Raw genomic sequence first — 21633 nt, forward strand, 5'->3', positions numbered from 1 at the left:
GGGGGGGACAGGATGGCTCTCTTGAAGGATCTGAAGGGCTGTGTCACTTGGAGGAGGGCAGGGAGCGGTTCCCCTTGGCAGCAGAGGAGAGGATTTGCCATCATGGGCTTAAATTACAGACAGGAAGGTACTGCCTGGATATTAGTAGGGGTGTGTGTGGGATCAGGAAGCAATCCTGGAGGGTTTTTGGTCATCTTCTGGGCGTGGAACAGCGGTCACTGCAAGTGTGGAGGGGGAGGTATTTGTGAATTCCCTGCATTGTGCAGGGGTTGGACTAGATGATCCTGGAGGTCAGGGGTGCTCTAGGCTGATCCTGCATTGAGCAGGGGGTGGGACCGGATCAGGGTGGCCAAACTGTCTTCCACGCATATTGTGCGGCTCCCGGCATGGCGGCTGGGGAAGCGGAGGGGAGGCGTGCCTCCCTGATTGGTCTTCCCTTCCCCAGCCAGTGTTCCCCTCCCTGGCTAGGCTTGAGGTGGGGGGAGCAGAGAGAAAAAGCAAGAGCCAGTTTGGTGCAGTGGTTAAGTCTGCGGACTCTAATCTGTGAGAACCGGGTTTGATTCCCCACTCCTCCACTCGCAGCTGCTGGATGACCTTGGGCAAGCCACAGTTCTCTCAGAGCTGTTCTCTCAAGGGCAGTCCTCAAAAGAGCTCTCTCACAGGGTGTCTGTGGTGGGGAGGGGAAGGGGAAGGAGTTTGTAAACCGCTCTAAGTCTCCCTTGGGTAGTGAAGGGCGGGGTATAAATCCAATCTCCTCCTCCTCTTCTTCTTCCTTAAAGACCCCCCCCCCGGCCGGCCGGCTTGGAGAAGGCATTACTCTCTTCAAACCCCCTCTCCAAGCCAAGCCAGCTGGCGTGGGGGTCTTGGAAGATGCATTTAAAGTCAAAGTTGCTTTCTTTCCACCTCTCCCTCCCTCCCATCCATTTGCTTTCTTTCCACCTTTCTTTCTTTCTCTCCTCCCTCCCCATCTAATCATTATCAATACCTATTTTTACCACTCTTGTTTTTTATTTTTGGCAGTTTCGTTTCATGTCAAGAAAAAGCAAATTTGCATATTTTTCTACAAAAAAGCGTGTGGATTATATTTGTCCGTGTTTCGTGGCTCTCAGACATCTGACGCTTATACTACGTGGCTCTTGCCTTAAGGAAGTTCTGCCACTCCTGGGCCAGATGGCCTGCATGGCCCCTTCCAACTCCTGTGATTCTCTGAGTGTATTTTTGTGCCCTCATCCAAAGGACAGAATTTGGTCGCTGTTCTGTCTTCCCGTGCTGCTGTCAGAAAATAATCATTTGTATAAGAAGGATCTCCTGGGGATGAGCTCCATAAGAACACAAGAGAAGCCAGTGTTGGATCAGGCCGATGGCCCATCCAGTCCAACACTCTGTGTCACACAGGGGCCAAAAAGACCAGGTGTCATCAGGAGGTCCAGCAGTGGGGCCCTCCCACATTAGAAGCCCTCCCACTGTTGACCCCCCTCCCCCCAAGCACCAAGAAGACAGAGAGAGCATCACTTGCCCCAGATATGAGAACATGAGAGACGCCAATGTTGGAACAGGTCAAAGGCCCATCCAGTCCAACACTCTGTGTCACACAGTGGCCAAAAATACCAGGGGCCATCAGGAGGTCTAGCAGTGGGGCCAGGACACTAGAAGCCCTCCCACTGTTGTCCCCCCCCCCCAAGCACCAAGAATACAGAGCATCCCTTGCCCCAGACTGAGAGTTCCTATCTATACCTTGTGGCTAAGAGCCACCAATTGACCTCTGCTCCATATGCTTATCCAGTTCTCTCTTGGAACTGCCCGTGCTTGTAGCCGCCACCACCTGCTGTGGCAGTGAATTCCATGTGCTAATCACTCTTTGGGTGAAAAAGGACTTCCTTTTATCCATTCTAACCCGACGGCTCAGCAGTTTCATGGAGTTCTTGTCTTGTGAGAAAGGGAGAAAAGTACCTCTTTCTCTACCTGCTCTTTCCCATGCATAATCTTGTAAACCTCGATCGTGTCCCCCCTCAGCCGTCTTTTCTCCAAGCTAAAGAGCCCTAAGCGCTTTCACCTTTGTTCACAGGGAAAGTGTTCCAACCCCTTTATCATCCTAGTTGTCCTTTTCTGGGGAGGGGCTCTGTGGCTGAGCGTGGGGTCTTCTTGCCCCAGGTCTTCTTGCCCCGCAGCACCTTCCCCCGGGGTCCTTCCGTGCCAACTCCCATTAACCACGAGGTCTTCCTTCGCAGGGAGAAGAAGATCTCCAGGAGCAGTGCCTTGAAAGTCCTGGACCATGCCATGATCGGGCCGGAGGGAGCCGACAACTGCCACAAGTTTGTGGACATCCTGGGCCTGAGGACCATCTTCCCCCTCTTCATGAAGTCCCCCAAGAAAGCCAAAAAGATTGGCACCTCGGAGAAGGAGCATGAAGGTAGGACGGCGTCGGAGCCTGCCTCCCGGGGAAAGGGGAGCCCCCTGCATAAAAAGCTTGGCCCAGTATCGTGCACCCCCACCCCATGGCGCAGAAGGCATCCACCAGCTTGCTCGGGCAGCTCCTAGCCAGCCGAACTACCGGCATGGCGCTTAATTAGCTCTCGCATATGCGAATGCGGGCCTGTTGTTTGAAGTCATCTCTTTGATGCCAAACTCTCTTGAAAAGAGTAATGAGCCAACTGCAAATGTCACCTCCGAAGCAGTGTCTTTCTTCCTGGCTTCATGCGCCAGAGTGTGACGTGAACATCAGGTGCTGGCAGGCGCCAAGTTCTTGTGGCCACTGCTCCCCCTTCTGTTGGTTGCCCCTCCGCCCACCCTCTCCCCCAAGGGGCTGTGCGCTTGGAGATCTGCAGGCTCCCCTCAACCTGCTCTGATGCTTTGGGCACTGCCGTTCTCTTTCCCGTAGTGCAAAAAGCGCAGTCGCCGAATGGGTTGCGTATTTAACTGGAGGAGAGCGGTATCACTGGATGGAAATTAAGTAACCTTCATTTACTGCATTGATAAACAAGATTGTGGGGGTATAAACTTTTGAACGTCAAAGCTGCCTTCGTCAGATACAAGTCGGAAACTTGTATCTGACGAAGTGAACTTTAATTCCCAACATCTCATACCTCCCCAAAATGTTGCTGGTCTCTGAGGCGTTCCTGGGCTCGGATCTAGCTGTTTAACTGCAGAGCAACACGCCTACTCTCTGAAACTATCTGTATTGACGAAGTGGCACAAAATCCACAGAGGGAGGATGTGCTTCGAAAGTCATTCTTCCCCCTCTCCGGGTTGTGTGGCCTTTTCTTGCCTCCCCCTGCTTTTGCCATAGTCTTCTCCGAAGGGAATGGCAGGTTCCGTCGGAGAAACCCTTTTGCACGTTCTCGCAGAGGTGCGCCATGCGATCCAGAGGGCACGCCACAAGGTCCCTTGTGATATCCCAGGTGGGTCCTGGGATAGAGATGTGAAGGCCCGGAAAAAAACCGGAAAAATTCGGAAAAAACCCAGGTTTTTCCCGTTTTTTTCCTGAAGCCTTTTTGTTTTTTTCCGAAAATTTGGAAAAATTGAAAAAAGAAAAAAAAATGATTATGGACCGTTTTATTTTAACATGATGAATAAAATATTTTAAGACAAGGTGTTCAAATATTTTCCAAATCATTTCTAAAATATATATATATATATGGTATCAGATTGATCTAATTTCTGTGCACTGAGGACAAGCAAGTCCTAGGTTACAAACTGAACTCTCCAATGCAAGAACAAGATGCAATTCATCCCTTAGGTGCTATTGTCAGAAGAAAATAAAAAGGTTTGTTTTTGCATGTGGGTTTTGTAATAACTGTTTGGATACACTATATTTTTAATATGCTAGTTGTAATAGTTTCATGCCAAGTAAAAATGACCATAGTCATATTTTATGTTCCTAAAGTAACAGAATGACTTTCAATCTAGAAAAGACAAAAGAAATGCTAATGTAGCATTTTTTGCAATTTTTCCGGAAATTTTACATTTCTATCCTGGGACTCGGGTCCGTTTCCATGCCACCGTCGGGAGTCCCAGCATCGGTTGCCTCTGTGCTCCAAGAGCGCTCTGTACTCCAAGAGCGCTCTTGTTTCACGAAGGACACTTTTGATGCTGCAGTGGCTCGACATGTCTGGTTTATTTTCCAGACAGAGTCTGGACGCTCTCGTTCTGCTTATCAGCTGCTTTGAAGGCTCGTTACGCTGAGCCAGGGGAGAAGTGGGGCTTGCAAGGAGGGAAAGGGCCGGGGATCCTGGGGCCTGCCGTGGGTCCTGTGGGGCTCCTGCCTTTTGGCGCCTCTGAACACTCACACCCGTGTGATTGTCCGCCACTGTATGCCAGCTGCCTTCGTTTCGTTCTGAACATTTGGCAGCCCCCTGTCTTCCTTACAGAGCACAAAGGCAGCTTATAGTATAAATAAAATATGTAACATGGAGTACTTAAAAATACATGAAATCGGCATTTTAAAATTACAGTTTAGGCCTGTTTGATGGTACGGCTGGCACCCCAAACACTGTGTGTGGAGGGGCGGGGGCCCAGGGCCGCTGGAAGCACGCAGTGCCAAAGGTCTTGTCAAATAGCGTAGGCTTTGTGGGCATAAGGTGCCGTCAACCCAGGCAAGGGGCTTTCAAGGCAAGCGAGAAGCAGAGGTGGTGTGCCACAGCCTTCCTCTGCAGAGCCTTCCTTGGTGGTCTCCCTTCCAAGTACTGGCCCTGCTGAGCTTCCCACTTACGGCAACCCCAGTAAGGGGCTTTGAAGACAAGTGAGAAGCAGAGGTGGTTGGCCATCGCCTTGCTCTGCAGAGCCTTCCTTGGTGGTCTCCTTTCCAAGTACTGACCCTGCTTCACCTCCAACTTATAGTGAGCCCAGCAAGGGGCTTCCAAGGCAAGTGAGGAGCAGAGGTGGTTGGCCATCGCCTTCCTCTGCAGAGCCTTCCTCAGTCGGGAATATGAGGAGCATATAGCAAAAAAACATAAAGACTAACAATAAATCTTTCTTCAAATACATTAGAAGCAGGAAACCAGCCAGGGAGGCAGTGGGGCCCTTGGATGACCAAGGGGTAAAAGGAGTACTGAAGGATGATAGGGAAATGGCTGAGAAGCTAAATGCATTTTTTGCCTCTGTCTTCACTGTGGAAGATGAGAAGTCCTTGCCCTCTCCAGAACCGCTGAGTTTGGGAGGGGTGTTGAAAGACCTGAGTCAGATTGAGGTGACGAGAGGTGACGAGTAGTGAAGGGCGAAATATATAAATCCAATCTCTTCTCTTCTTCTTCTTCCAGTACAGTCTTGCAGCGGCAACCTGCCCTGTTGTGGCCTCTTGGGGTGGGAATTGGTGTCAGGGGTGGAATTGTGCCCAAAGCAATGGGGGGGGCGGGTTTACTTTGATGTGTTTCACTTACTCCCGTGGTCTGAAACACCACCACGGTTTGGTTTTTGAAGGGATTTTCTCCGTGCCGTATCGTCCTGTGTCTGTGATGCTGCACAACAGCTTGTGTCGGCCATTTTGAGGAGGTCCTCTCTCTCCACCGTTGGCACGCTGTTATTTGGATTGCATAGACGGGCTCCTGGTTTTGGTGAGCAGGGTGGCTCTTGCCCTAGGACGGGCAGAGTTGGGCACGATGTTCTCGGTCTCTGGCTCCACAGTCGACTCAGCCTGTAAAGGTTTGGGGTCGCGTCCTCTCCGAGGCACGTGACGCTCTCTACATGGGGCTGCCCTTGTCACAGATCCAGAAGTTGCAGCTAGTGCAGAATGCAGCGGCCAGGCTGCTCATGGGCCTCCTTAGATGGGAGCACATCCAGCCTGCACTGAAGGCACTGCACTGGCTGCCAGTAGCATACCGAATTCGCTTCAAGCTGCTGGTACTTACCTATAAAGCTCTATATGGCCAGGGTCCGACATACCTGAGGGACCGCCTTTCCCTGTACCCCAGAGAGCACTACGTTTGGGGTCTCAAAATCAATTGAACCTCCCGGGTCCCAAGGATGCCAGGCTCCCTACCACCAGGGCCAGGGCCTTCTCAGTGGCGGCTCCAGTCTGGTGGAATGAGCTCCCAGAAGAGATCAGGGCCCTGCGGAACCTTGCACAGTTCCGCAGGGCCTGCAAGATGGCGCTCTTCCACCAGGCTTTCAATTAGGAGCTGCCCTCACCACTGCCACCAACGTCTGTGGTTATGGGCCGGCCCCAGCTTTGAGACCGAGCCATACCATCGTGTGACGCCAGAAGATCACTCAGTCTGAAATTGTCTGCTGTTACATCATATACAGGGGACATTTTGTAGAAAAAGAGGTGTAGGATCTCATTAGCATAACTCGTTTGCATATGCCACACTCCCTGACATCACCAGAAGTGTGTCAGAGGGCAACACCCACCGCTCAGGCTCCACTGGACTGTTTTGCATTGCTAGCTATTGGGGGGGGGGGACAACGGGCAGATCTTTCCTCGCAGAGGAGGGAGAGCTTGTACCTGAATAAAACCTGGTCTTAAAGGTGCCACTGGACCGTTTTGGACCGGGGGCCCCGGGGGGGGGGGCTCTGCAACTTACCTGGCTGCTTCTTGCTCTGACTGAGGGCTGCTGGGAGCAGGAGGTGGGGCTTGTTGCATGTGCCCGCCCCCTGGGCTCTTTACTGCCGGAGCTCCGCTCCTGTGTGCTCCTGTAGGAAATGACCCCTGATATAGCTCGCCATCTCAATTAGTGATGGAATGTTATGTACTACTAGCACTTTTTGATTACCTGAATGTTTAAAACGTTTTTATGTGGATTCTATGGTACCTTATCCTGATTACTGCAAGCCACCCTGAGTCTGTTCGCAGGGAGGGCGGGATACACATTGGATTAAATAAATAATAAATAAAGAGGCATCGGTGAGGGGACGTTCCCATAAACGACTAATTGGTTGTTGTGGGATTCAGGCAAAGCGCACTTGGCTATTCGGATTTTATGATTTAAAAATCCAGACCCTGACATTTGAGCTTTAAACTCCGAGCCCACCGCTCGGGGCTCAGATTTGGCGCTGGGCACCTTCTGGGAGCTCTGTTTGCTTTCGGTGAGAAAGAGATGGGGCACCTTCCAAGTCCAAATCTCAGACTTCCGTTCTTCGAAATGCCAAATGCTCCCGAGAAAGAAGGGGCACAGTATCTCGAGCCTCGTTCCTTAATATTTAGGTGTGTTAATTAATTTGAATCTGACTGGGGTCATATTCAGATGTCACATATAACTGCCGCTAAGAAAAACCAAGGAGCTGCGGTGGCTCAAGTGGTTAAGACGCTGAACTGCAGGCTGTGGAAGGTCGGTAGTTCAGCAGTTCGAGACCAGAGTGTGCCGCATGACGGAGTGAGCTCCCGTCTCTAGTTCCAGCTCTTGCCAACCTAGCCGTTCGAAAGCAAGAAATTGCAAGTAGATAAATAGGTACCGCTTTGGTGGGAAGGTAACAGCGTTCCGTGCGCCTTGGTGTTTAGTCATGCCGGCCACATGACCACGGAAACGTCTTCGGACAGCACTGGCTCTTCGGCTTTGAAACGGAGATGAGCACCGCAACCCTAGAGTCGGACTCGACCGGCTTTCGAGCAAGGGAACCTTTACCTTTACCTAAGAAAAACCTGGTTTGTTGCTGGGTATGCATGCCTCACTCTCTCCCTCCTCCAAGGATCATGGGTAAACACCGATTTCGGATGTACACCTGCTGGTGTGTGAGTCAACGGAGGCTAGTTTCTCTCCTCGCTCACTGATATCCTAAACCAAGGATGAAGCCCTCGTTTGAGATCTACTTAGAATGGAGGAAATTTAATGCCCATTAACGGAACATCTGCATTTTTATGCTGCTGATGTTTAGCCTCCTTTCTTGGCAGGAATTAAATCCCTCAGGGGAGGTCCTGGCCAGGAGCCAGGTTGGTGCATATTGGGGAGGGCAGGGTAGAAATTTGAGGAATACATAAATAGAAATAAATTGTTCCTTAACCATGGCTACATGTCGCGTCTGAAAACAGCTCAAGTATGAGTCCCAGCTGGAGCTGGAACGCCTTTCATGGATGAAGAAAAGAAGAGAAGAGACAGGATTTATGCCCTGCCCTTCACTCGGAGTCTCAGAGCGGCTTAGAACTCCTTTCCCTTCCCCTCCTCATAACAGGCACCCTGGGAGGTAGGCGAAGCTGAGAGAGCTCTTTCGAGGACTGCTCTTGAGAGAGCAGCTCTGAGAGAACTTGTAACTGACCCAAGGTCATACCAGTGGCCGCATCAAACCCGGTTCTCCCAGATTAGAGTCTGCGCACTTAACCATGACACCAAACGGGCTCTCAGTGGGAGGAGATCTCCGAGCTGTCTCTGCACATGGGAATGTTCTTCTCGGAAGGCAGGCTTTCTGATTTCAAATATGCGTCCAGCTTCAGTTGTATGTATAGTGCTGTTTCAGCTGCTGGTTTTGCTCGATCCCCGACTGTTGTGTATTTCATTTCGAGCAGGGGTCCCCAACCTTTGGAATTCTGGCACAGTGTGGTTGGGCGCAGCCACAAAATGGCTGCCGCATGAGGCAGAGCCAGCCGCACCGTGTCAGGGAGCGAAGTCACTCGGAAATCTAGTAGTAACTCTTCACATTTCAGGCAGGAGCTGTGTTTAGAATATATTGATTTAAGGTGTTTCCTTGCATATACATGGCTTACCTTCAGTCAGTTTGGTATAGTGGTTAAGAGCCATGCTCCCTCTAAGCTGTGGAGTCTTGTGAGCAAACATTCTACTTTGTGAGCTACTGGAATTAAAGTTGTTGAGAGAGAGAGAGCGATCTGGCTGCCGCATAAATTAGTTTGCTCAGGAACCCTCCTTCCTGAGCAAAGACAAAAATGTGTGAGCCGGAGGCTAAAAAACTGTGAGCTGGCTCACACTAACTCAGCTTAGAGGGAACACTGGTTAAGAGCACGAACCGGATTTGATTCCCCACTCCTCCACATGCAGCTGCTGGCGTGACCTGGGGTCAGTCTCAAGTTCTCTCAGAGCTGTTCTCTCAAGGGCAGTTCTGTCAAGAGCTCTCTCAGCCCCACCCGCCTCCCAGGGTGTCTGTTGCGGGGAGGGAAAGGGAAAGGAGTTTGTGAGCCGCTCTGAGACTCCCTTGGGTAGTGAAGGGCGGGGTACAAATCCCATCTCTTCTCTTCTTCCTCCTCCACATGCAGCCAGCTGGTGTGACCTTGGGTCAGTCACAAGTTCTCTCAGAGCTGTTCTCTCAAGGGCAGTTCTCGAGAGAGCTCTCTCAGCCCCACCTACCTCACAGGGTGTCTGTCGTGGGGAGGGGCAAGGAAAGGAGATTGGGAGCCGCTCTGAGACTCCTCCTTCGGGTAGTGAAGGGCCATGGGGTATGAATCCAATCTCTTTTCTCTTCTTCATGCAGTGGAGATCTTTGTGCTGTGGCGGCAGCTGCTGCCAAGGAACAGGTTTTTTAAAAAAATAAACAAACATATAATATGTGTTGGGGAAACTAGGGGTGCTGCAGGAACCTTTCCTAGAACTCCCGTCCCCACCAGTGTTCCCTCTAAGGTGAGTTAGTGTGAGCCAGCTCACAGTTTTTTAGTTTCCGGCTCACACATGTTTGTCTTCGCTCAGGGAGGAGGGCTCCAGCAGAGCAAACTCATTTACTCAGCAGCCAAATTGCTGGCTCACCACTTTAATGCCAGCAGCTCACAAAGTAGAGTTTTTGCTCACAAGACCCCGCAGCTTAGAGGGAGCATTCGTTCCCCACCGAGCTCGAAAAGGGAGGGGGGTGGAGCTGGCAGGACCTTGTAGTTCCAGAGACTGTTCCAAAGTTAAAACCCTTTATTGGAAATTCAAATCCATAATTGCAGAAGTATTCAAGCAAACAGCAGCCTAGCAGTCATCACAAGGGGGGGGGGAACCCATCACCTATTAGAAAATTAGCGCACTTGTAAATACGTTTTATCAGGAATATATTCCGGCTCTCCCACGCAGCCTCAAGGGGGCTGTTGGCCAAGGAGAGCCCCGAACAACGGCCATCACTGGTATTATATACCTTTAGGATCCAAAGGGGCTGCCAGTCAGAAATGGGATGAGCTCTGACCAAAATCAGACCATTCCCTTTCTTGGCAGGATGAATGTTTACTTCCTGACTTGGGACACCTGACCAAAGTTTCTGTTTCTCAGAGGTCGGGATGACCGGGGGTCATTTCCTGCAGGAGCACACAGGAGCGGAGCTCCGGCAGTAAAGAGCCCAGGGGGCGGGCACAGGCAACAAGCCCCACCCCCTGCTCCCAGCAGCCCTCAGTCAGTGCAAGAAGCAGCCAGGTACGTTGCAGAGCCCCCCACCCCACCCCCCGGCCCAAAACAGTCCAGTGGCACCTTTGAGACCAGGTTTTAATCAGGTACAAGCTCTCCCTCCTCTGTGAGGGCAGATCTGCACGTTCTCCCCCCCCCCAATAGCTAGCAATCCAAGAGAGTCGGGTGGAGCCTGAGTGGTGGGTGTTGCCTTCTGACACACTTCTGGTGATGTCAGGGGGTATGGCATATGCAAATAAGTTACGCTAATGAGCTGTGCTAATGAGCTCCTGCGCCTCTTTTTCCACGAAATGACCCCTGCCGATGACTATACGGAGACTTCAGGAATGGCACCGCTCACCCCTGGAATGTGTAAACACCCACTCAGGTGAAAGTCGTGTACCGGGCAATCTATATCACAAAGGCCAAAGCGCCAGCTGAGCCCCGAAGCATCTTGGGAAACCAAAGATTCAGCTATAGAAATAAATACAAAACGGGTCTCCGAGGCACTGAGGCTCAGTTGAGGCCCCGATTCTGCAACAATACGCTAAAGCCAATCAGATCTTCAGTGGCCAATCAGAAGCCCTTCTGGCCAGATCCCCACTTTCTCAAAAAGACTCGGGGGGGGGGGGGGCACCAGGGAAAGTGTCGACGAGTGCCCCGGCAAGCACAGGCACCGTGTCGGAGACCCCTGGCTTTGGAAAGTGTATATCCTGCTTTTCACGGCCAAAGACCATCTCAGAGTGGCTCGCAGAGGGAATTGGCACATTGCAATGAAATGCCCAGTGGCACACGAACCATCTTGATGCAGCACAGGGGAGAGGTTGGACAGTACGGGCTGGGCGGCTGGGTCTCACTTGGCCCGGGATGCCCGCTGGACTCCCCTTTTCTTCTTGCCCCTGGCAATGCCACCCCCTCCTGCTTTGTGTGAGGCTCAGAGTCGGTGGCCCTGGGGAACACGCTTGCACTAGAGAACATCCCACTGTTGAATTGTCAGCAGGCTGTGCCAGATTTACTGTGGACTATATGTTCCTTTCTAATGAAAGTGTAAGCTTATTTTCCTGGACGGGAGACCGGGAGATTATCACCAAAAGTCATTCCCGTGGGAGGCTTCAAAAGTTTTTCTCACTGTTTCATTCAACATGGATTCATTCTCACCGTAATAGCGACTGAAGAAGAACTCTTATGGAAACAAGGGAACTATACCGGGACCTTCTATCGCTGTTACTGTTCTCTCTGAATGCAGTTACTCCTCCCTGTTATTGTAATCTTTGAGTGTTATCGTTCCCAATTTCATAGGATGTCTGAGCTATTGGTTAGTTTGATTGCTTGATTACATCCTATTTGGTCAGTTGGCAACTGGACTTTTGTCAATTTCGTGAGTTCATTGGTACTGATTTTGTGTTTGACTACAGTGTTGTACCGTTTTCAACAGAGTAATATTTGTGCATTCTTTTTTTGTTTTTAAACTGCCCCCAAAGGCTTGGTGGAAAGAGTTGGGTCTGTTTAGCCTGGGAAAGAGAAGGCTTTGAGGGGACAGGATTGCAGTCTTCAAGTATCTGAAGGGCTGTCATGTAGGAGATGGAGTGGATCTATCTTCTCTTGCTCCGGATTGCAAGACCGGATCGAATGGGTGGGAATCACAAGGAAGTCGTTACCGGCTAAATATCAGGAGAAACTTCCTAACTGTCAGAGTGGTTGAGCAGTGGAACAAACTGCCTCGGGAGGTGGTGGAGGCTCCTTCGCTGGACATTCTCAAACGGAGGCCGGACGATCATCTTTCGGATATGTTGTAGGGCTCTCTTTCGGCAGTGCTCCTGCAGAGTGCAGAGGGGATTGGACTAGATGACCTGCAAGGTCCCTTCCAACGTTCTATGATTCTATGAACTTTTATATGACTTGGGAGCCTCTGAGATGCAGCCCATTTTTGGACTTTAATATATTTGGTTACAGCTGCACTAGAGACAAAGAAGAAGAAGAGATTGGATTTATACCCCGCCCTTCACTACCCGAAGGAGTCTCAGAGCGGCTGACAATCTCCTTTCCCTTCCCCTCCCCACCACAGGCACCCTGTGAGGTGGGTGGGGCTGAGAGAACTCTGACACAAACTGCTCTTTTTCAAGGACAGCTCTGACAGAGCTTGTGATTGACCCAAGGTCACATCAGCAGGTGCAAGTGGAGGAGTGGGGAATCAAACCCGGTTCTCCCAGATTAGAGTCTGCGCACTTACACTACACCAAACTGGCTCTAGAGGCAGGGCAGTCCAGCCTTCCAGAGCCGCAGTGAAGCGGGTCAGGCCCGCCTGCCCCGTTGGCCATCCCAGCTCCAGTCTGAGGCCCCTCAGGACCCCCTGGAGGGGCTGTTCCCATCCCGGCCTCTGCCGCAGGACTGCAAGCCCCTCTCGAGGCCGTGGACAGGACTGGGCAGGGGACCCCTGGCGGTGGGGGTGAGCCCCCTGTGCTCCCGAGCCCTCCCCCCCGTTTGGTCTCCCGCCACAGTTCTCGACACGGGAACCGGCTGGAGAGACTGCCGAAGGAGGGCCTGATTAATACATTGTCAGGAGCAACTGAGCTGAGGGGTGGGGAGGAGAGAAAATGGGATTATTGGTTTCCCAGGCTCTGGACTTGCCTGCCTCTCACTTGGTGATTCTAGGAAATGAGGGGCTGGAGGAAGGCGGGGTGGAGGTGGGGGGGGGCAGACAAGCCGGAGGTGGCTGTGATAGAGACTTGACACGCTATCAGTGGGGGTTTTTTTCTCCTTTTTCTTTTTTAGTTTTCTTTGTCTTGGATCAGTGGCCAGGTGAGCCATTGACTTTTCTGCGATTGCAATTAATGGAGACATTTCAGAGCTCTCGCCAGAGTCGGTCCAGTCCGTTATATTGACAGAGGGTGTGTGTGTGTGTGTGTTGTGTTGTTGTGTCTCTCATCTTCTGCACCTTGAGCTTTTATGGGCCTCTCCCACACACATGAACACACACATAAAGCTGCCTTATGTGTGTACTGAACTGGACCCTTAAGAACATAAGAGAAGCCAATGTTGGATCAGGCCAATGGCCCATCCAGTCAAACACTCTTTGTCACACAGTGGCCAAAAACACCAGGTGCCATTAGGAGGGCCACCAGTGGGGCCAGGACACTAGAAGCCCTCCCACTGTTGCCCCCTCCCCCAAACACCAAGAATACAGAGCATCCCTTGCCCCAAAGCCTCTATCTATACCTTGTGGCTAATAGCCACTGATGGACTTCTGCTCCATATGCTTATCTAATTCCCTTTTGAGTCCGTCCATGCTTGTAGCTGCCACCACCTCCTCTGGCAGTGAATTCCGTGTGTTAATCACTCTTTGGGTGAAGAAGGACTTCCTTTTATCCGTTCTAACCCGACCGCTCAGCAATTCCATTCAGTGCCCACGAGTTCTTGTCTTGTGAGAAAGGGAGAAAAGTACCTCCTTCCCTACCTGCTCTATCCCATGCATGATCTTATAAACCTCAATCATGTCACCCCTCAGTCGTCGTTTCTCCAAGCTAAAGAGCCCTAAGCGCCTTAACCTTTCCTCATAGGGAAAGTGTTCCAACCCTTTTATCATTTGAGTTGCCCTTTTCTGCACTTTTTCCAAATCTATAATATCCTTTTTAAGGTGTGGTGCCCAGAACTGCACACAGTATTCCAAATGAGGTCTCACCATTGATTTATATAGGGGCATTATGATATTGGCTGATCTGTTTTCAATACCCTTCCTAATAATCCCCAGCATAGCATTGGCCTTCTTTATTGCAGTCACACACTGTCTCGACATTTTCAGTGAGTTATCTACTACAACTCCAAGATCTCTCTCTTGATCAGTCTCTGCCAGTTCAGACCCCATCAACGTGTATTTATAGTTAGGATTTTTGGCTCCAATGTGCATCACCTTGCACTTGGCCACATTGAACCCCATTTGCCACGTTGACGCCCACTCGCCCATCTTTGACAGATCCCTTTGGAGTGCCTCACAGTCCTCACAATCCATCTGCCGCCACCTCCTGTGGCAGTGAATTCCATGTGTGAATCACTCTTTGGGTGAAGAAGTACTTCCTTTTATCCGTTCTAACCCGACCGCTCAGCAATTTCATGGAGTGCCCACGAGTTCTTGTATTGTGAGAAAGGGAGAAAAGTACCTCTTTCTCTACCTGCTCTATCCCATGCATAATATTATAATCTATAATGTCACTTCTGTAGAAATATTTACAGCCAATAATGAGGTCTTATTTTAGGCACAAGGTCCTAATCTAATATACTAATTACAAAAACAACTAAGACAAACAAGTTTGCCATTTGAAACGTATTGTAGACCTAGTCACATCATAGTTTAATATTGGCGATTCCCTGTCACCAGAATTTAAACCCAGTAGCGTGGCACCAGTATGGTATATGAACTAGTACTAAGAGTCTTGAAACATTGCCTTCAGTACCTTAAGATTGTGATGAATCAACAACAACAGACAAACCTGGTGAAGAACGCGCAGACGGGATGATTACCAGAATGACGTTATTTGTCTTGAGCTTCATGGTTAATGCTTAGGTTGTATTTTTGTTAATGAATCATTCTAAAAATACTTTGAAAATTCACACTTAGCATAATATAAAAAACAAAGAAAGAAAAATTATAAAATTATACGCGGTGATTCAGTGTTTTTCTTAGTTACATGCACCTGGTCTGGTTTGTTGCAACCTCCAGGTGGGGCCTGGAGATCTCCTGGAAATATGATCCTCAGACGACAGAGATCCGTTCTCCTAGAGAAAACGGCTGCTTTGGAGGGTGGACTCTGTGGCAGTTTGGTGTAGTGGTTAAGTGTGCAAACTCTAATCTGAGGGAACCGGGTTTGATTCCCGGCTCCTCCACTTACAGCTGCTGGATGACCTTGGGCAAGCCATAGTTCTCTCAGAGCTGTTCTTGAAAAAGAGCAGTTTCTGTCAAGAGCTCTCTCAGCCCCACCTGCCTCATAGCGTGTCTGTTCTGCGGAGGGGAAGGGGAAGGAGTTTGTAAGCCGCTCTGAGACTCCTTTGGGTAGTGAAGGGCGGGGTATAAATCCAATCTCTTGTTCTTCTTCTTCTTCTCGCAGACTCTAATCTGGGAGAACCAGGTTTGATTCCCGGCTCCTCCACTTGCACCTGGCTGGATGGCCTTGGGCAAGCCGTAGTTCTGATAAGAGCTGTTCTTGAGAAAGAGCCGTTTCTGTCAGAGCTCTCTCAGCCCCACCCGCCTCACTGGGTGTCTGTTGTGGGGAGGGGAAGGGAAAGGAGTTTGTGAGCCGCTCTGAGACTCCTTTGGGTAGTGAAGGGCGGGGTATAAATCCAATCTCTTCTTCTTCCTCCTCCTCCTCCTCTTCTTCTTCTTCTTCTTCTGGGGTCCCCGCCCTCCTCAGGCTCCACCCCCAAATCTCCTGGAGTTTCCCAACCCAGAGTTGGCGCCCCCTACTGGCCCCACCCAGTAGGCAAAGGTTGGTGGATGTGCTGCATCAGAATTGGGGACACTGGAGACTCCTTCCCTTGCAGGCTGGCAAGTGCGGACAGCAGCGATGCTTCACATTGTTTCCCAGGGGGGTGGGCATGCACGTTGGCACCCAGTGCAGCCCCAAACAGTCTGGAGCTGCCACAACTAGCAGGACACCTTGTTGTGACCATAGAATCCTAGAGTTGGAAGGGGCCATAGAGACCCCCTGCCCAATGCAGGACCAGCCTAAAGCATCTCTGACAAATATTCGTCCAGCCTCTTCTTGGAAGCTGCCAGTGAAGGGGAGCCCACCACCTCCCGAGGCAGCTGATTCCACCTCTGAACCACTCGGACCGTAGAAAAAGTTTCTCCTAATCTCCAGCCGATACCCTTTCTGCATGTAATTTAAACCCGTTGCTTCGGGTCCTCTCCTCTGCTGCCAACCAGAACAGCTCCTTGCCCTCCTCCAAACGACAACCTTTCCGATATCTAAAGAGAGCCATCATGTCCCCCCTAAATCCTCTTCTCCAAACTAAACATTAAGAACATAAGAGACGCCAATGTTGGATCAGGCCAGTGGCCCATCCAGTCCAACACTCTGTGTCACACGGTGGCCAAAAATACCAGGGGCCATCAGGAGGTCCACCAGTGGGGCCAGGACATTAGAAGCCCTCCCACTGTTGACCCCTCCAAGCACCAAGAAGACAGAGCATCACTTGCCCCAGAGTCCCAAGGCCCTCAGCCTTTCCGCCTCGGGCTCAGTCTCCAGACCCCCAAACATCCTTGTCGATCTCTTCTGCACCCTCTCGGTTTTGCCCACGTCCTTTTTACTTTACTTACCTTCATAGCTGTTTCCATTATAGTACTTGAGGTGACCAAAGTCACCTTTTACCAGTGCTTGAACCATGGTTTCATCATCATCATCATCATCATCATCATCATCATCATCATCATCATCTGAATGACTGCAATTACAAAATGGTAAAAACGTGATTATGACGACAGACACGGGGTTCAGGTTAAGTAGCTGGAAGGGTAGCTTAAACAACCTTTAGGGCATTTCTGGTTTTTTAGGGGTGCAGCCAAAATTAGAGGTGCAGGTTCTCAACAAAAAAATTGAAACCTTTTCCCCTCTGGGTATTCTTCTGGGGAGGGGGAGCATATGTTTTGGGGAAACTGAAATACAGGCAATTCTTTCTTTCCTATCAAACCTACTTTTACTGCTTTAATAGCACAAATGCATCATTTATGACACGGTTAGCTTATAAAATTGTACCACTTGGCATGTTTATGGAATTTAAAAAGTATCAACGGCACGTTTTCTGCTGCATATATTTGAGAGAGCTGAAAACTGTTCCTGCCTTAGCACATGTCTCTTGAGAGGGAGGTAGGAGGAAATAGCTGAAAGAAGAGATACAGATTTTAAAATTAAAAGGGGAAGTTTAACATTTGGACAGAATTGGTATCATATGGTTACAGTTGAAGTAGCTACACGTTTGGATGTCTGGCTAAACTTTACAACACGGGAAGTGCGTAACTCTTTAATAAAGTCGTTATCAACGAATGCACCATAGCATGTTGTTTTAACCACCAAGGTGAAGGCAGAAAGGCAGGGTAGAAATTCTGCACATAAATAAAGAAATTGGGTGCAAGAGTTATTTCAGATTTAAGCAGTAAACCTATCACGGGGAATGCCGTGCAGGCCTTCAGAGTATGCATCGGCGTTATGATTCTCCAGTGCTCTGTAGATTGTCTTGCATTAAAATATTCATGCTCCACATGTTGTCTGCAAAAGCACTTCACAGAATCTGAAAGGGAGAATATTTCATAGGCGTTTCTGTATGGCTCCCCACAGTTTCCCTGTTTTTCCATCAGAAAAACTGGGGAAAGTTGTTTGTTTGTGTGTGTGTGTGTGTGGAGGGGAGTCTTTCCATGCCTTCAAATCTCTAGTAAGTTCAACTTACAGTTTCTGCACGAGTATTGTTTGTATGTCTGATTTCAGATGGACAACAGTGCCTTCGACACAGCTGTGTGCGTGTGCTGTGAAAAGAGGCCTGCAGATAGGCCAGAGGCTAGGCCTCCCGTTAGGGTTCTCCTGAAGTCTGGAGGTGGCTCGTCGTTAATTCTTGTTAAATCTGGGAGAATTCCAGCCCTCGCCTGGAGATTTAGAAGAAGAAGTCGGTTTTATACCCCGCCCTTCACTCCCTGGAGTCATCTCAGAGCAGCTTACAATCGCCTTCCCTTCCTCTGCCCACAACTGTGGGGAGGCGGGGCTGAGAGAACTGCTCTTGCGAGAACAGCTCTGAGAGAACTTGTGACTGACCCAAGGTCACCCAGCCGGCTGCAGGTGGTGAGGAGTGGGGAATCGAATCGGGTTCTCCAGATCAGAGTCCGCCGCTCTTAACCACTACACCAGACTGGCAACTCTACCTACGTTGCCGCCTCCAGGAAGCTGAAGGCAGACACACACAGCAGCACACCAGTGCCCCTTCTGAAGGGCAGGAGGAGCTGGGATCAGAGAGTCAGGAGGATGGGGAGGAGCTGGCCCATGGGGATACTGGGGAAGCTGTGTTGGATGAGGCCAATGGCCCATCCAGCCCAACGCTCTGCCTCACACCGTGGTCCAAACCCGGGTGCCACTGGGCCCTTCTCATCTCATCCCTTGCCACCAAGTACATGCTTGTAAATGCGCCTTTGTGTTAGCAGCGTTTTATTTATATTTTTGTTTTTCTCCCCAGTTTGGACTCATTAGAACCTCATTCTCCCCTTTTCCCACAACAGCCCTGCAAGGTAGGCCAAGGTCACCCAGTGAGCTCCCCTGGCAGAAGTGGGAATTTGAGCCCAGCGGGTCCCCTAGTCCGTCACTCTGTCCTCCGTGCCACAGTGGGGTGCCTGGGGTGGAGCTGCTTGGCGTGACCGGGCGGGGGAGAATGGTGGGGGGAGGTCTTCGGCCCCTGGGTGCTCCCTCCGGAATGGGTTTTCCTTGCTTGAAAAGCGGGGCCGGGGTGACTGTGGGCAGCTCCTCCGTGGGCCGGCCGGCCGCCTCCTCTGACGCTCCCGGGAACCTTCTTTCCGAGAGGACTTTCCCCCTGCCTTGGCTATAAAGCCTTAAACAGGCGATGCCATTTAAATTAAGGAATGGCATTAAGCTGTTCGCTAACAGGCACTTTGCGTTAAGCAAGGATTAAAATGTGCGTCTCGATGGCTTTTGTTCTTCTCGTCGAGCAATGGCTGCTCTGGAGCGCCTCCGCCCGTCATCCCGCGGACGGGGGGGGGGCCTTCCGTGGCTTTCTGCCATTCGGGCGCCTTGCTCGGTCTTCCCGTTGCGTTCGGAAATCAGCTTCCTGCCAATCTTTGCTTTCGGTAAAAATAGTCATGCGAAACGAGCGGGGTAGTTGTTTCCTTCCCAGCCTGCCATCCCAGCGTTAAGGAATCGTGTGGGGAACCTTCCGGTCTTGCCGGCTCTGGCTGGAAGCAGCTCCTCGAGCTCTCAGGCGGGGGAGGGTCCTTCCCGCTACCGGCCCCCCAAGATGCTTTGAACTGGAGGTGCTTCGGCCGGACCTGACACCTCCGGCTTCCGAGCTGGTGGCCTGCTCCGTGATCCGTGATGCATCCGAATCGATTCCTCTGCACTTTATTTTTAGCCCGCTCTGCTTGCTGGCGCAGCCTCCCGCTTCGCTCTCTCCCTGTGCTTTTTATACCTTGGGTCCTTGTAGCCTTGTGGGTGTGGGTGTCGGCTACTTGGAGCGCTCCCCCCCCCCCATCCAAGCACAAGAGGAATGGCAGGAACCGCCTCGAGGAAGAAGGTAGAGGAAGAAGGACTTTTCTCCCTTTCTCACAATAGAAGAACTCGTGGGCGCTCAATGAAATTGCTGAGCAGCCAGGATAGAACGGATAAAAGGAAGTCCTTCTTCACCCAAAGAGTGATTAATACATGGAATTCACTGCCAGAGGAAGTGGTGGCGGCTACAAGCATGGACAGCTTCAATAGGGAATTAGATAAGCATATGGAGCAGAGGTCCATCAGTGGCTATTAGCCACAAGGGATAGATAGGGGCTCTGGGGCAAGTGATGCTCTGTCTTCTTGGTGCTTGGGGGGGTCAACAGTGGGAGGGCTTCTAATGTCCTGGCCCCACTGGTGGACCTCCTGATGGCACCTGGTATTTCTGGCCACTGTGTGACAGAGTGTTGGACTGGATGGGCCTTTGGCCTGATCCAACATTGGCATCTCTTATGTTCTTATGAAAAACTAGATTGGAGTCCAGCAGCACCTTAGGGACCAGCAAAACGTCCAAGAGTCAAACAGCTGGTCCCTGCCGAGGGGAGCTTTGTCTCTTGAAAGTTCACACCCCAAATATTCTGGAGGGTCTCTGCTGGACTCCAGTCTTGACCTTCTACTCCAGACCAACATGACTCAATGGTCCCTCTGAGCTGTGGAGTCTTGCCAGCAAAAATTCTACTTTGTGAGCTACTGGCATTAAAGTTGTGAGCAAGCCATTTGGCTGCTGCAGGAATTAGTGTGCTCTGGAGCCCTATCCTTCCCGAGTGAAGGCAAAAAGGTCTGAGCCGGAGGCTAAAAAAACCTGTGAGCCAGTTCACGCTAACTCAGCTTAGAGGGAACACTGGCATGACTTCCCTCGGGAACGGCTCTGGAAAGGGAAGCTCTCGGCCAGCCGCCGTTCCCGGGCCTCTGCCCTCGCTTGTCTTTGGAAGGCAAACGTTCTGCAGGGGGAGACTGAGCCCTTCTGGCGGCTGGCATTTGGACTGCTCCGGAGCCTCGCCTGACGCTTCCCCGGTGGCCTTCAGAGGCAGCGGCAGCAGGTTCCAATATGGCAGGCGTTCGGCCGGGAGGTTTGTAAGGGTTCATATCGCTGGCTTCATGTCTGTGATCCTTGTTGCCCAAGCAGGTCTTGTTCTTGAAATGTTTGGGTCGCTCTCAGGGACAAGTTGCCTGGGAAACATTGCAGACTTGCTGGACGATTCATTCAGCCTACGGACTGTGCCCGCATTGCACGGAGACTGGCAAAGAATTGGGCCTTGCCTGTAACTTAAGGACATAAGAACACAAGAGAAGCCAGTGTTGGATCAGGCCAGTGGCCCCTCCAGTCCGACACTCTGTGTCACCCAATGGCCAGAAATACCAGGTGCCGTCAGGAAGTCCACCAGTGGGGCCAGGACACTAGAAGCCCTCCCACTGTTGACCCCCCGCAAGCACCAAGAAGACAGAGCATCCCTTGCCCCAGACCGAGAGTTATTATCTGTACCTTGTGGCTAAGAGCCACTAATGGACCCCTGCTCCATGTGCTTATCCAATTCCCTTTTGAAGCCGTCTATGCTTGTAGCCGCCACCACCTCCTCTGGCAGTGAATTCCATGTGTTAATCACTCTTTGGGTGAAGACGTACTTCCTTTTATCTGTTCTATCCTGGCTGCTCAGCAATTTAATGGAGTGCCCACGAGTTCTTGTATTGTGAGAAAGGGAGAAAAGTCCTTCTTTCTCGACATGCTCTATCCCACGCATAATCTTATCAACCTCGATTATGTCACCCCTCAGCCGTTGTTTCTCCAAGCTAAAGAGCCCGAAGCGCTTTAATCTGTCTTCATAGGGAAAGTGCTCCAACCCTTTTATCATTCTAGTTGCCCTTTTCTGCACAGCGAGACAGTTTGGTGTAGTGGTTAAGTGCGCGGACTCATCTGGGAGAACCGGGTTTGATTCCCCACTCCTCCACTTTCACCTGGCTGGATGACTTTGGGCAAGCCTTAGTTCTCTCAGAGCTGTTTCTGTCTGAGCTCTCTCAGCCCCACCTCCCTCCAAGGGTGTCTGTTGTCCAGAGGGGAAAAGAAAAGGCGTTTGTAAGCCGCTTTGAGACACCTTTGGGTAGTGAAGGGCGGGGTATAAATCCAATCTCCTCCTCCTCCTCCTCCTCCTCCTCTTCTT

The 21633-nt window shown here is 50.9% G+C and overlaps 1 protein-coding gene across 1 annotated transcript in view; it reads left to right on the top strand.

Annotated features, from left to right (window-relative positions):
- Window positions 1–21633, top strand: part of CTNNBL1 (catenin beta like 1) — a 183034-nt gene that overhangs the window by 92814 nt on the left and 68587 nt on the right. The window contains exon 11 of the mRNA XM_015422778.1: window positions 2229–2410. Coding sequence (XP_015278264.1) covers window positions 2229–2410 — 182 coding nt within the window. The remainder of the gene's footprint in view (window positions 1–2228; window positions 2411–21633) is intronic.

Source organism: Gekko japonicus, unplaced genomic scaffold (genome assembly GCF_001447785.1).
Source record: "Gekko japonicus isolate JY-2015 unplaced genomic scaffold, Gekko_japonicus_V1.1 scaffold1179, whole genome shotgun sequence".
Taxonomy (NCBI): Eukaryota; Metazoa; Chordata; class Lepidosauria; order Squamata; family Gekkonidae; genus Gekko; species Gekko japonicus.